The following is a 13,442-nucleotide window of genomic DNA, read 5'->3' as shown; positions in this document are numbered from 1 at the left end:
TACAATTATCTACTGACCGTAAAATGCCGCAAGGTTTGTTAACAACGTTAGAGGCTCATCTCGTAGTTTTTCCACAAAACCGGTCAGCTTATTTACATTAACATTGATTTTATCTCAGTTTTTCCGGAAGCGTTTGTCGAATTTTAAACGACATTGAATTAATGACTTAATGGATCCGTAGCAGGAAAACAGATCAAGTGCGTAGACCACGTAAAGGGTTTTGTAAGATCATAATGACGAGGAAAAGTCAGAGGTTCAATTAATTTTTTATTTCAATATATGCATCATCAGGTGCTTAATATTCCTGCGGCATACCCAGTGTCCGATGTGGGACAGACGTGTTCAAACGTGCTTCTTTTTGTTTTGATGTATCGTTTGCTATGTATTTGTTCATCGTGTTTAAGAAAACGTACCATAGATGATGACTTATCACTTTCACTCCAAAAGAAATTATTCACATGCAAATAAGACTTCAAATATTCTCTCGTGTAAAAATTACATCCTAAACGTTTTGTCAATGTCTTAAGCTCAGTGTTAAATGTTAATAGGCAAAGTATTCATAATCTCTAGAAAAATTATGAGAAAGTTAAGATAAATGGAATACAACAGATAATAAATGGCAACAGAATCTATACAATATACGTGAAACAATTTATCAGAGCGCGGAATCCGCAGTTTTACGAGAAGTCTCTTACGTGTTTTGACTATATGAGTATTGATTACAATTGTTTATAATATCCTGTATCCATTCTTTTCCTGCACCAGAGCTCTTATCATATATACAATCACCACTATCTTTATAGAACGTCTAAAACAATCAGACAAAATCAAATAGATTGTTGTGATAAAACTATTTTTAAGGCTTTACCATAAAATTGATTAGTTCCAACTTCCAAGCTCTTATATACTATCATTGATCGACTTACCTTATCAAACGTGATGGCCTGCGTAACCGAGACAAGCAAGTCTTTCTTCTTTTCCACCTTATAGCCCATGATCTGGTTCTCCCTGACCGTGTGCACGACGATGCCCCTCGAGTCCGGGCTCCAGGCGATGTGGGACGCATAGTCGAACTCAATATTGACTCGAAGGTTCCTGTGGTCCTTGTGACTTAAGTCACGTATGTCCCAGAGAATCACCGAACCATCTGCGCAAAAAATTTACTATGGCAGAGAGGCGTGACAAAGGGATGATAAATGTGTTTTCTCTACTGTTTACTATAAAAGTGGTGTTTAATTCTTTGAAAAAAGTAAACTAAGGTGTTCCACCTTCTAAAAGCAATAATAGCAATCAGAATCATTCAAGCAACCCTTTTTAAGCCTAATTGTAAGTAAGTAGTATTTTCGAAGTATTTTTCGACACGCCAATAACGTTCGACGACTGACAAATGGTTTTATAGACAGACAGTTCATTGTAGCAGCTTTTAAAAAGGCTGCTAACCCTTTTTAAAAGCTGCTAGGGCAACTACAAAATTAATAAATTGTCATGATTGCATCCAGTTTAGTGTTTCTTATTTCGAAGTGGTTATTAAGTAATGTTTGCGAAACATCTTAAACTTTAAAATATCCTTTTATATAACGTTGGACATACAAATTAACGTTTTTGTATACATTATAAGTAAATTCTTGTTCATTCTCTACGCTTGAGTGCCACAATTTGAGATAAAATATTTTGTTAATACTTCCTCAGTTGAATTAATTGCAAACGACAACAAAAAAGTAACGTTTTTGTCTTAACCTCGATGTTGTCAGAAAAAAGTATCTACTTACTAAGAAAAAAATCAGACATTTTAATTAATTATGCAACCGTATAATTAAGTAACGTTAAATAGGGATATAATGACGTGAAAAAATGTTTGAACGTGAATATGATGTTTAAAACGAAATCCACTAACTCCAACTTTGCAACATTTCCTAGATACGCTCCTATCCTACAATTATTAACTATCCAGTTGAAAATTATGATCATTGTTACACGATATTATATGTCTTTAAACCTTAAACCTTATTATAATACATGTTTAGTGTATTGTCTAAGTATTTTGTGGAACTAAAAAATTAAAGCTCAACTCCCAGAGCTATTTATAAACAGAACCTCATGAAACTAATGTCAAAACTCAAAGGTCGTCCACCCATAAGTAATCCATTAGAATGCTTTACTTATATTTATGTAGGTACACATTTTAATATTCTATGAATGTAAATAATTGTTCCCTTGTCCGATGGAATTCATGTAGTCACGACGGATCAAATTATTTTATTTTTATCTGGAGGCTTCATATCGATGTGTATTGTGTACAATGTCAGACATCACGGTCGTGACAATAAAACGCATTATAGTCAACCTTGCATCCTGACCACACGTAGGCAGTGCCGCCCACACTCTTTAATTAAATGAAAATATTTCGGGGTGGTTTATTTATTTAATTAATTTCTACCTTCTATGTCGTTTTTGTCATAAAATGCTCATACCAAGTTCATTATGGGTACAGAATATGCAAAATCATTAAGTTCTGTAAAAGCCCACGTTTTAAGATAACGTGTTGTTAAATAATAAAAACATCTGTTTTTACTATCTTAAATACGTTGTAAAACCGTAGGTACTTATTTTTTCTTGATTCCTTTCTCTGGACCGACGCAGCACCGCGTGATCCTATACCTGCTTCGGGATGGGCAGTTACGAGTAATCCATTCCATAACATTCACTAATAATACAGTCCGCTTAATTTCAGGCTTAAAGAGAGAGAATAATTTTGTATGCGTTCAAAAATGTGCCTTATTATGCAGAGAAAGCGTGCATACGGATAAGTAGGTACCATATTTTTTAACTCAATTGGAATATAAGATCGACAATGCATTGCCAATAACAATACAAGGAGGTAGGATTCAAATGTAAATAAACTTAAATCTTAATTCTAAGATCTTAGCATACATAATAAGAACATTCATATATGTAGATATATGTAGTATAGGTTCTAAATAAATCTTATATTTTATCTTAACTGAAGGCTGAGGCAGTTTAAACATGATGTGTCAACACCAACCATTGCAGGCTCGGAGCGCCTGCACATAGTATTTCAATATCTAAGTCATAACTCATAACACTTTCCGTGGTGTACATAACATTACAATTTAGCAAACTGGGTAAGCGTGCAGCAATGCGGGAACCGGTAAAAGGTCACCAGAGCAGATATCGAAACTGAGTCACTGTACCAAGGCCTTGGATTTCAGCGGCTGTGAGCGCAAGAGCACTGAATAAGTGACGGTAACTGACCGTTCAACCGCGCACTGCTTTGAAATCGCTACTATTGCAGCGTGCATTCACTTGGCAAATCTGTGCTCATTGTATATAGTCGACCACGCTGTACCATGAATGAGCTGCATTGTTGTACTTATTTGGTAGTGTATAGAAAAAAGTATGTTAAGTTCCCCACTGCGTTACTACAACCAAGTCAGGTATAGCCCAGGGGATATTCAGTAACCACTCATTCATTATGTTTTAACATTATGTATAGTTTGATACCTAAATTGGATGGTTTGGATCAATTTATAGAGATTGGTTTACCAGTATTTACTAGAATACGCTCGCAACCAATTATAAAGAATAGTATTATTTTAGTAAAACGGTAACGGCATGGGCTTTCCAAACACATTTTTTTGAAGTTTCAAGTAATAGTGTCTTTTTAGTACGACTTGGGCTTTCCAAACTGTAATTATTTTAAAAAAAGACAGACTAACCAACATCAATAAATTCTCATGCAATCCACTTCATCAATGTAATGCAACGTTTCTGATAAACTCACGTAGCTAGAAGACAAAGCGTAAACATTTCCAATAAACACGTGAACTGCTTGAGGTAAATATTTTTCCTCTAGACATTAGCATTCATAAAAATCTCGACATGTTGCAATAAACATCGATCGAGATGACTTGTATCTCTTCGTTTACCTCGAGCGCGGGCGTGTGACGTCAGCTTACTCCGCTGGATCCCTGATGACGTAATGTCCGGGGAAGTTCGCCTACGCGATACGTACAGGAAATTTGAGGAAATAGTTTGTTTTTGTCTCTTTATAAGTTTCATATAATCTGTGTAGAGACTAGAGATAATATTAATGTTAACAAGTATTAGTTATAGACTATGGTAAATCAACACATAATGATTTATTTTCTCATACAATTTTTAACGCATTACGCATAATTTGCTATGCTACCACTTCTGAGTTCTGACCTACGCTAAGTCAGTTGTACTTGGTCATAATTAATTATGTAGAGTTCTGGCGTTCACAAACGTTCGTAACGTTTATTAATTAATCACCATCAATGGAAGGTGGTATTAAATATTTTAAAATATACTACTTTGGCTATAAAGATTAGTATAATATTATAATTTACTTATATTTTCATTTTCATATCTATCAACTTCTTTGGCTCACAGCCTATAAATACGTACATAACTTGTCTGTATCTAGTATATTTGTCTGCACTCCTTACAAAATAAACAGTGGAAAATATTTTGGGTATCATTGCCAAACCATTTTATCAATATGTACTTTAGTAAATACATTCAGAATTCGTTCACCTTCAGTATACCACCTACCAGACTCATGGCACATCTTTTTGTTTCCCTTGGAATGTTTTTGTAATACTGAACCTGTTTGCCTTCATTGCCCACATGCTTATAAAAACGTATGATTCATTTGGTTGGACTTTTTAGTGACCCATCAATGGCTTTGTTAGTTCTATCCTTATTTCCTCTGAACTAAATGGGAGGTCGTTTTTAATAATGAGATAAGCTTCTACTCTTTATGTGCATGTAGTAAAAACGTAAAACACTTAAAACAAAGTGAGGAGATTTGATGGAAGAAAATAGAAATACAACAAACATCAGCATTTAAGCTCCATAACGTAATATTGTAGTATTAAAAACTAAAAATAAACTCCAGTACGTAGAGATGCATAAATAGTAATTTCCGTATAGCTGCGCCAAGGTTTATCATTTCAAAGCATTAAATATTTTATTCGTAAATCAGCGAAATCCTCGCATATTGTACATAATATAATTTTATGTTAATCACAACTCGTCAAACATGTACGTACGAGTGAAACAGGTTTTTAGGTCAATAAAGATCGAATAATATTCACACATAAATCGATATTCCTAAAAAGATGACAGTCTGACCTAGTTTTGATAAACGCCTATATCTTTAACCTCAAAGAGATGATAAATGTTCAACAATTAATAATAAACGACACTTCCCTTTATGCCTCGTATATGTAATATGCAATTTCAACTCACGGTCTCATGGTTCAACGTACTCTCAAGGGAACAAGGAAGTCACGGCTACAAAAAACTCAAGCCTCCAAGTCATCTGCGTAGGTATTATACATGCCCATAACTCGTCTATGTTTATAGATACAGTCGCACACGTTGGATCACATAATAACGAGTTGTTCATTTAGCTAGTGAGTAAAACAAAAACTAGTCTGTGTCAGTATAAGCTCAAGGTCCGAGGCTCTAGTCAGTTCTTAACCATCTTCCTTCAGAGGATTTATGTAAATTGCTAGTGTTTTTAATTAACTAAGATGTGAACATATTATTTTAGCGAATTATCCGTCGTTTTCTTATATACACGTGATTTCCAAGTACTTACTGTCAGCACGTCAATCAACATTGTAATAGATATTCACTATTCATATTCATTTATTTGGATCTTAGGCACGCTCGCATAAATTTTCAACTGTTTCAATGAAATACAACAATCGTTAAAATATGAAACACATCGTCTACGTAGCATGCCTTATGTAAAGGGGGAGGGGGTTCACGTTGTCGACATAGGTGGCTAGTATGGTGTCACGGCGCCTCGGTGGGGATTCTCGTAGGCGTGTCGAGGAGCGGTGACGAAAGCGAAACGGCCCCACACTTTGTGCAACTTATTGCGAAACAATAACGAAGCGGAGGCGAACTCTGGAAGGCCCATGGCCAAACGAACCAATATTGTCTCTCATTGTACAATCAGGCGCTTAAATTAAACACGCAACTCTAAGCTATATCAGCTTCCGTTAAATGCTAAATTCCTATTCAAATAGCTTCTCACATCATTCTCTACATACTTACCAACTTACCAGATTTGCTAGATTTTGCCTACGCATTGGGGCTCAATACAAATGTTGTTGATTCAAAAGTAGGTTAACTTGTTTCAATTTACGAATACAATCGACAATCGTGTAATATTCATGATAGAGCCTTTGTTAATATTAATGATGAAATATGTATAAGATTTTATGTCGAAACATAAAATTTCGAATTAACTTCCATAATGCTATTAAACAGTTCCTTTTAAAACCATAACTCTGAGAGCGAGAGTTACATGACTTAATTAAAGTGATATCAGCGATAAACCAGGTCAGTGTTGAATATATTATATAAAGAAATCGTTGAATTCTACATAACATACTCGTACCATATATAATGTACACTTTGAACTCGATCAGCAGGATGACGTGGCCGCCGCTCTGTAGTCTCCAACTAATTCTTGGAAGCAATGACTAACGATTTATTGGAAGTAAACGTAAGAATACCGTTTCATATTGCTCAAAATATTTGGCGTATGGACCGAGAGCGATAACATGATAAACTTTGGCAAGCATATGCATGGACTATTTATACTCTGTTATCGCATTAAATATGAAGCAAATTCAATGAAATATTATGCCGTAAGAGATTAGATAAACGCGAAGACAAATCAACGTCCCATTTGCCGTTGCCAATGTTATCAGTCATATCGAATGAGGAAATGTATAATTACCATGTGCTAAATGATTGTGGCCTTTGTCCTTATTCAGTATCAGTTCCACATCATCGTATCAATGTAAACATTTACTTAGACAGAAATCCTCTAGATAATATTTCGGCGGAGCGATGACAGAATGTTTAAAATCGCCCGGTCGTAGGGGCGTTACTCCTCCCTGGCCAATGCACCCGAACTTACGAAAAACAAGTCGAAATGGCGTCTTGCGTCTAATTCGTGTTTAATACCCGGCCTTGTTTGCACCATCAAGATCACCTTTTCTACAAAAACAATGTCATCTGAAGACAAAGTGAACAATAATAATTATGCTTCAGTCTATCATATCATATTTTTGTCCGTGAATAACTCTACATAATATTTTAATATAAATGCAGTCCAAAAAAAAATACTGAGATCATAGAGCAGAGTAAAATAGCAATTGTTTAGCTACATTCATATCTTACAAGTTAGAAATCATTAAGTTTGCTCATCAGCTCCGGATTTCGTCATTAGTTTACGTAAGCTGCTTATATAACCCGACACCGAGTGCACGGCCGTCGGCTCACTGTCCATAATAAAATATCGTTTAAACTAACCTTTATTTTGCTTGAGTGTAATTGAAGCGTGTTACGAACGCCTTGAAATGTAATATGAAGATGAACCAATACGCTACTCAGAAGCCGAGACATTTTCGCTGACTCAGCTGAGAAAAATAAATTCTGAATAAAAATAACATCCGCTGAGCTTAGTCACAATTGCAGGTAAACATTGAATGTCGGAGTTTCCTTGAGATTATCGAGATGTCGTTATTAACGCTAGCGTGAATATGATCTGATTTCATTTCCTTTACTTTTCTGAGAAATTAAAAAGCACCTATGACTAACATAAAATACTTTTTACCCCGAAGAATCCATGAGTAAGGTAAGCAATAAGTAGCGGTATTTAATATTTATATAGTAAATTCTGCGTATGTTATGTATTTCACTGTGGTAATAACTATTGAAAACCTATAAATAAATATGAATTCACTGGCTGTTTGTTATACAAGATTTTTAAATTTAATGAAAATTCTAAAAAAAAATTCAATAATAGTGAACATTTGCAATAAAATAAGCCTTGCAAGAGCCCCACTTACCCCGAACACGCCACTATACTAACGACCGCCCGTTATGTAGTAGAAATCCAACTCAGTGAAAGTAACTATCATATGATCGCAACAAACAGCTGTTTGAGCGCTGAATTTATCATAACAAAGTCGACGCGTTCACTATTCATAATATTTATGTTTGTGTTTACCATGATATCTTATTTCGAGCTATCAATACTCATGTGTTCATTACATAACATGACGGGTAAAGAAAACAACAGAATTAAAAAAAAATATTACGTTTATTGCGACAGGGCAATTCGAAGGCACATACCTTGCGGTACGCGCGCTCCGTCAACGTAATATATGTCTATATTCATTTGAGAATCATCCATAAAACTTTTCAACAATCATCATTTGTTTACAAACAAATTCGTCTGTCATTATTTATCACTTAAGTGTTAGGCGGCACTAATTAAAGGGTCGTACGGTTGCAGAATGGGTAGCTGATTCGTGATACGGTTCCGTTGTGCGCGTTCTTCGTGTACTTTCAGAAGCACCAGGTCCATGGCAGCGCGAGCGTCTTCGAGGGGGGAGTGGCCGGAACTGCTTCGCTGCACGCTCCGGCCGAGCAGCTCTTGGGAGAGAGCCCGGAGCGATCGTCGCAGGGGAAAACCTCTTGAATGGGGATACAGCGCGCACGTGTCCACCACGGCGCTGTGCAACAACTTCAAAGCTCTTAAATCATTATCCAAAGCGTGCCCGATCAAAATTGTATCATTTCCAACAAAACCAAGTATATCGTTTTGCACATCTCGCAGCGTCTTAGTCGCGCGCGCCAAGTCGCGCGGCCTGATGCCTGAGAACCTTGTGTTGTGATCGACTACGGGAGAGCTAGGTTTCACTAACGATCTGTAAACTAGCCGACCGTCCGCCGCTATAACAGCTATACTGGCCAACTCTAGACCAGCCGTTGTATAGCACATTTCAGTGTCAATTGCGTAAATACCTCCTCGAGGGGATCGGGCACGCACGTATCCTTCCAGAGGGCCGTTCATGCCGGGCCGGGTGCCACTCCACACGTGAAAGCGCGCCGAGCTGCATCCTTTCGAACCGAACGGCGCGTCACAGCAAGTGTGCCGAGAGTCACTGCTAATACGTCCCCAATGATACACACAACTTTCTTCGACAACGTACTCGCCTTCGCGAGTCATTCTAAACATTTTATCACAACGCACACACAAATGTTCCACTGCATCCGCTTCTTCGTCACTATCGGAGCGAGGGGTCGATCCCCACGAACCCCTGCCACTGTCACTCTGAGACGTGCCGGGGACGAACTCCGGCGCGTTCACGTCGAAGGATGTAAACTGCGGAGGTCGAGGCCGGGGCGGCGGGTTGATGTACACCACGGCCTTGCACGAGTTGGGCTCGATCTCCAACGGGTAGCCCAGGGCCCACATCCGCTTCGGCGAGAGCAGATGCGGGCGCAGGGCCTCTGCTAGTTCCTCGGCGGAGATCCTCTGCGGCGTCGACGTCGGCGACGAGGACGGGGGGCGGCGTCGATCGCGGGGCTTGCGCCGGCGTGCTGCGGCGCCGGCAGGGTCCACCGCCGCGTTGGGCTCTTGATAAAACCAATCGTGCCAATGAGTACAGAAATGCATGTTTCTTGGTGGGCTTGTATACACATAGAGTCGAGAGAGCGAGCGCGGAGCTGGAATCGGTAAATACGTGCAATCGCGCGCGCGGGCGCTATACTAATGGCGCGGTGGCGGGGCAGCCCACGCTTTATACGTCACGTAGGTAGCGCGTTCGTTAACGGGACATGCCGATCGACCGGCCTATTCTCATTTTTCTAAACAATAATAAAACTACTTTCTGTGGAAATACAACTTGGAGCAATTAACCCTATTGTGACTGCGTTAAAGCCTTAAGACATTTTTTATATTACTTACTTTACAAATATTTTTAAACCAAATATATATATTATTTTTTTGCGGAAAAGCTCATGATTTATTTTGTAATAAAATATTAAATATTAGTTTAAACATTAATTCACGAAGATTTGACAACCGATTTTAAATACGTTGTGCATTTGCCTTGGCCTAGAACCTTGAAAAATAATATTATTAAAAAAAAATTAAACCGCAAATATTAGATTTTTGACTTATCTAAATTTTTCAATATTAACTAAATATCATCATAACCTAACGACCCTTAAATATCGATTCTCCATGAGCATTAATATATGTAATTTAGGTGATAAATAGAGTAGTTAAGGAAATGACGTTTACACGATAACCTCATTAGTTAATAACTAATTACGAATTCAACTCTTAATAAACGCAGATACAAAAATATACCGGAATCAACGCTTTATCTGAAGAAATAACCGCGTGTTATTTTTATATAGACAGATGTTTTTGTTTACATGTAGGGTTCGTACGATAGTTGAGAAAGGACGGCCAATGCCCTGCTCGGTACATAGGCGAACGTCACATCGCGATAGCTTTCACTACTCCTGAAATTATTTAACGATAGAAAGTTACTTGCAATATATATCATAACTGCGCAAAATGTTGCATCAACAAAGGACTTTATTGAATTTTAAGACGAGGTCCGGGGCACGTTCGCAGATGCAAACACGTCTCATGTATCGCTGACGTCACAGTTCGCGTGCTCATTGTATGAAAATTAATACTTTCGTTTAACAAAATGTATGAAGGAGTATACTGTATACTGTTTATAGAGATCTCTTTCGACCTATTTTAGCACATTGTATAACGTGTCCTACTTACGCCATAATTAGCCACTACACATCTTGGTTAGCCTCATGTCAGCAATTTCAATGGAGTATGGGCTACTTTTTTGAGTATATTATTTATAGCTAATTAAACACATGTTTAAATACACATGTGGTTATTGTAAAAAATGTACCTACCTACACATTTAAAGATCATAATTCTTATTGCAAGTTTATACTATCAAGATTTACACAATTTCACTACCATGTTGCATTAATAAAATCACAAAGGAATTTAGCAATCGCATGATAGCCAGGAGTCAAAGTCCTTAAAATAATATAAATTTATAAGATTTATTGATTATATCCACAAACATAACTAAAAAGTGCAAACTCGTTTAAAAGGAACGAAGGCTAGCGAACTTACGTGAACCCGTTTCATAAAGTTCATCGAACGCCTGCCAAGGTTTTCGGTACATTAATCTAAAGCATTTATAGGCCCCACAGCGTCGTCTACTTTTCATAAATTCATCAAAGAATTCCAGATTATATTACATTTAAAAATTAAAAACGATTTATGAGAACTTTGTAAAATCTTCACGCATGATGGGGCACTTTTTGTCCGCCACACAAAAACAGTGAGCCAAATGTTCCGTATTGTGTATGAAGCGTCTTCAAATTTCAAAATGAGTCTTCACACGTGTACATGCGAGTCGCGTGGAGGACGCTGCATGTGTGTAACATTGTTTGTATACACGCGTGTAGGCGCTCCTCGCTGGTCGGTGACACCGGCGATAACCTTCGCAACCATGTCAGAGCATCGCTCAACGGTACTCCGCGTCTCCTACCATTTCTCTACGCGACATACATCTCGTCTCCGATATGATTGCGTGTTATGTACTCACTCTTTGGTAATAAATATAATAAACACGAAATTTAGACGGAAGCTGTTGCGGCGTATAATTAGTTTAATGATGTAATCATAATCTTAGAGTTTTGTTATAGTACTTAGAATGTTATGTAATGTAATATTAGCTAAAACCAAACTGTAATATGCAGAGTATTGTATGTTTAATGTTTTGGAATTTAATGTCGCAACAAAGGGATGAACATCTTATTTTCATTTCATTTTGCTTCCAATTTACAAATGACCACTGACATCATTCATATCATAACGTGTGAAACACGATTAATCAAAAACTAGTTCCAACTGCTTTACGATATTTTATGAATACATCTCTAATGATTAGATTTATGACAAACAAAACACCAAATATCAGTTTGTAATTTTCCTAGATTAGTGAACATTTAACAATATTTTCAAACATTTGTTAACTGCGTAAAACAAAGTCACTACTAGCATACTATTATGACGTCTCCCTTTGTTCGCATTACTACCTACTTACTTTTGTAAACATGATATTTTTTCTTTAAGTTGTAAACCTTTAATATGAACAATCGCGGTCACTAGGCCACGGCCCACGGCTAATGCTCATCGAATACCGGAACTTATAAATAATCCGCCGCGTCTAGGTGTGTTGTGGACTTGCGAGCCAGATATTTGGTCGACATTTGAATAAAGCCTTTATCATTTGTTATCGATACACACGACCGCTGACGTGTCCCTTCGTAACACTAAATAGGTACCCCGTTTCGTCACTACATAGTATAAAACAAAGTCGCTTTCGCTGTCTCTATGTCCCTATGTCCCTTTGTACGCTTAAATCTTTGAAACTACGCAACGGATTTTGATGGGGTTTTTTTTAATAGATAGAGTGATTCAAGAGGAAGGTTTATATGTATAATAACATCCATTAAATAATGGAGAGTACTGTTATTTTTGAGGTTTCTAATGTGATGTCGTAAAAAATTACATTTTTTCCGCTTACATTGCAAACGCAGGCTGAACCCTACGAGTTTTATCAAAATAATGTACTAAGTATTATACACATTGAAAAGGTCCACAGAAAAGTCCTCGATGGTATATGTCTATCTCTTATGGATAACCCACAATAACTTTTTTTTGTCATTTACCTTTTACGAAAAATAATGGCTAATTTTCGAAGCGATTTTATCCAATACAGCATTAATCCTTAACCAATTAAATACCTTGAATACATTGTTCATTTAATATCTTAATATCTTAATCTTATCTTAATACTATTATAAAGGCGAAAGTTTGTATGGATGTATGGATGTATGGATGTATGGATGTATGGATGTATGGATGTATGGATGTTTGTTACTCTTTCACGTAAAAACTACTGAACCGATTACAATGAAATTTAGCACACATATAGAGGGTAACTTGGATTAACACATAGGATAGGTTTTATCCCGGAAATCCCACGGGAACGGGAACTATGCGGGTTTTCCTTTGAAAACGCGGGCGAAGCCGCGGGTGGAAATCTAGTAATTAATAACCTCAAGTCGTTTGATTGTCATCATTATGTTCTTACAATAATTATATCTGCTTGAATAGCTTAATACGACTGAAATCCCTGAGATTTGATGTAGCGTATACAAAATCTCATATATCAGATTACACAAAGGAATTGACTGTGACATTATAACGCGCGGAAACAAATTTTAGCGATAACGTATCGTTACTGTTTACAAACAAGTTACTTTTCGATCCATTTAATTAGCAATATTTACTTCAAAAAAACTAACACGCGCACACATCAAAGATTAAGTATGGAAAGCGGACAATAGGTTAAGGGGTATTGGGTATTATAATGAGATGACGTCGCTTTCGGTGAAAGTCGCGGTGGCGGATCGGCCATCGCGATTTTCGACCTCAAGTGGGTCAAGGAATACTCGTT

The 13,442-nt window shown here is 37.2% G+C and overlaps 1 protein-coding gene across 2 annotated transcripts in view; it reads right to left on the bottom strand.

Moving 5' to 3' along the window:
* Positions 1-13,442, bottom strand: part of LOC149483232 (transducin beta-like protein 2) — a 96,582-nt gene that overhangs the window by 45,299 nt on the left and 37,841 nt on the right. The window contains exon 3 of one of the 2 annotated variants that reach the window (XM_089702200.1): positions 927-1,147. In XM_089702200.1, coding sequence (XP_089558326.1) covers positions 927-1,147 — 221 coding nt within the window. Of the gene's footprint in view, positions 1-926; positions 1,148-8,157; positions 9,499-13,442 lie in introns of those variants that run through there. The other variant, XM_089702199.1, reaches the window with a different exon arrangement.

The sequence above is a fragment of the Colias philodice genome, chromosome 13 (genome assembly GCF_061535455.1).
Source record: "Colias philodice isolate Cphi_HAF_F1 chromosome 13, ilColPhil1 Martin Lab GWU primary, whole genome shotgun sequence".
Taxonomy (NCBI): Eukaryota; Metazoa; Arthropoda; class Insecta; order Lepidoptera; family Pieridae; genus Colias; species Colias philodice.
The sequence above is the reverse complement of the archived record's forward strand: the minus strand, read 5'-3'. Positions and strand labels throughout refer to the sequence as shown.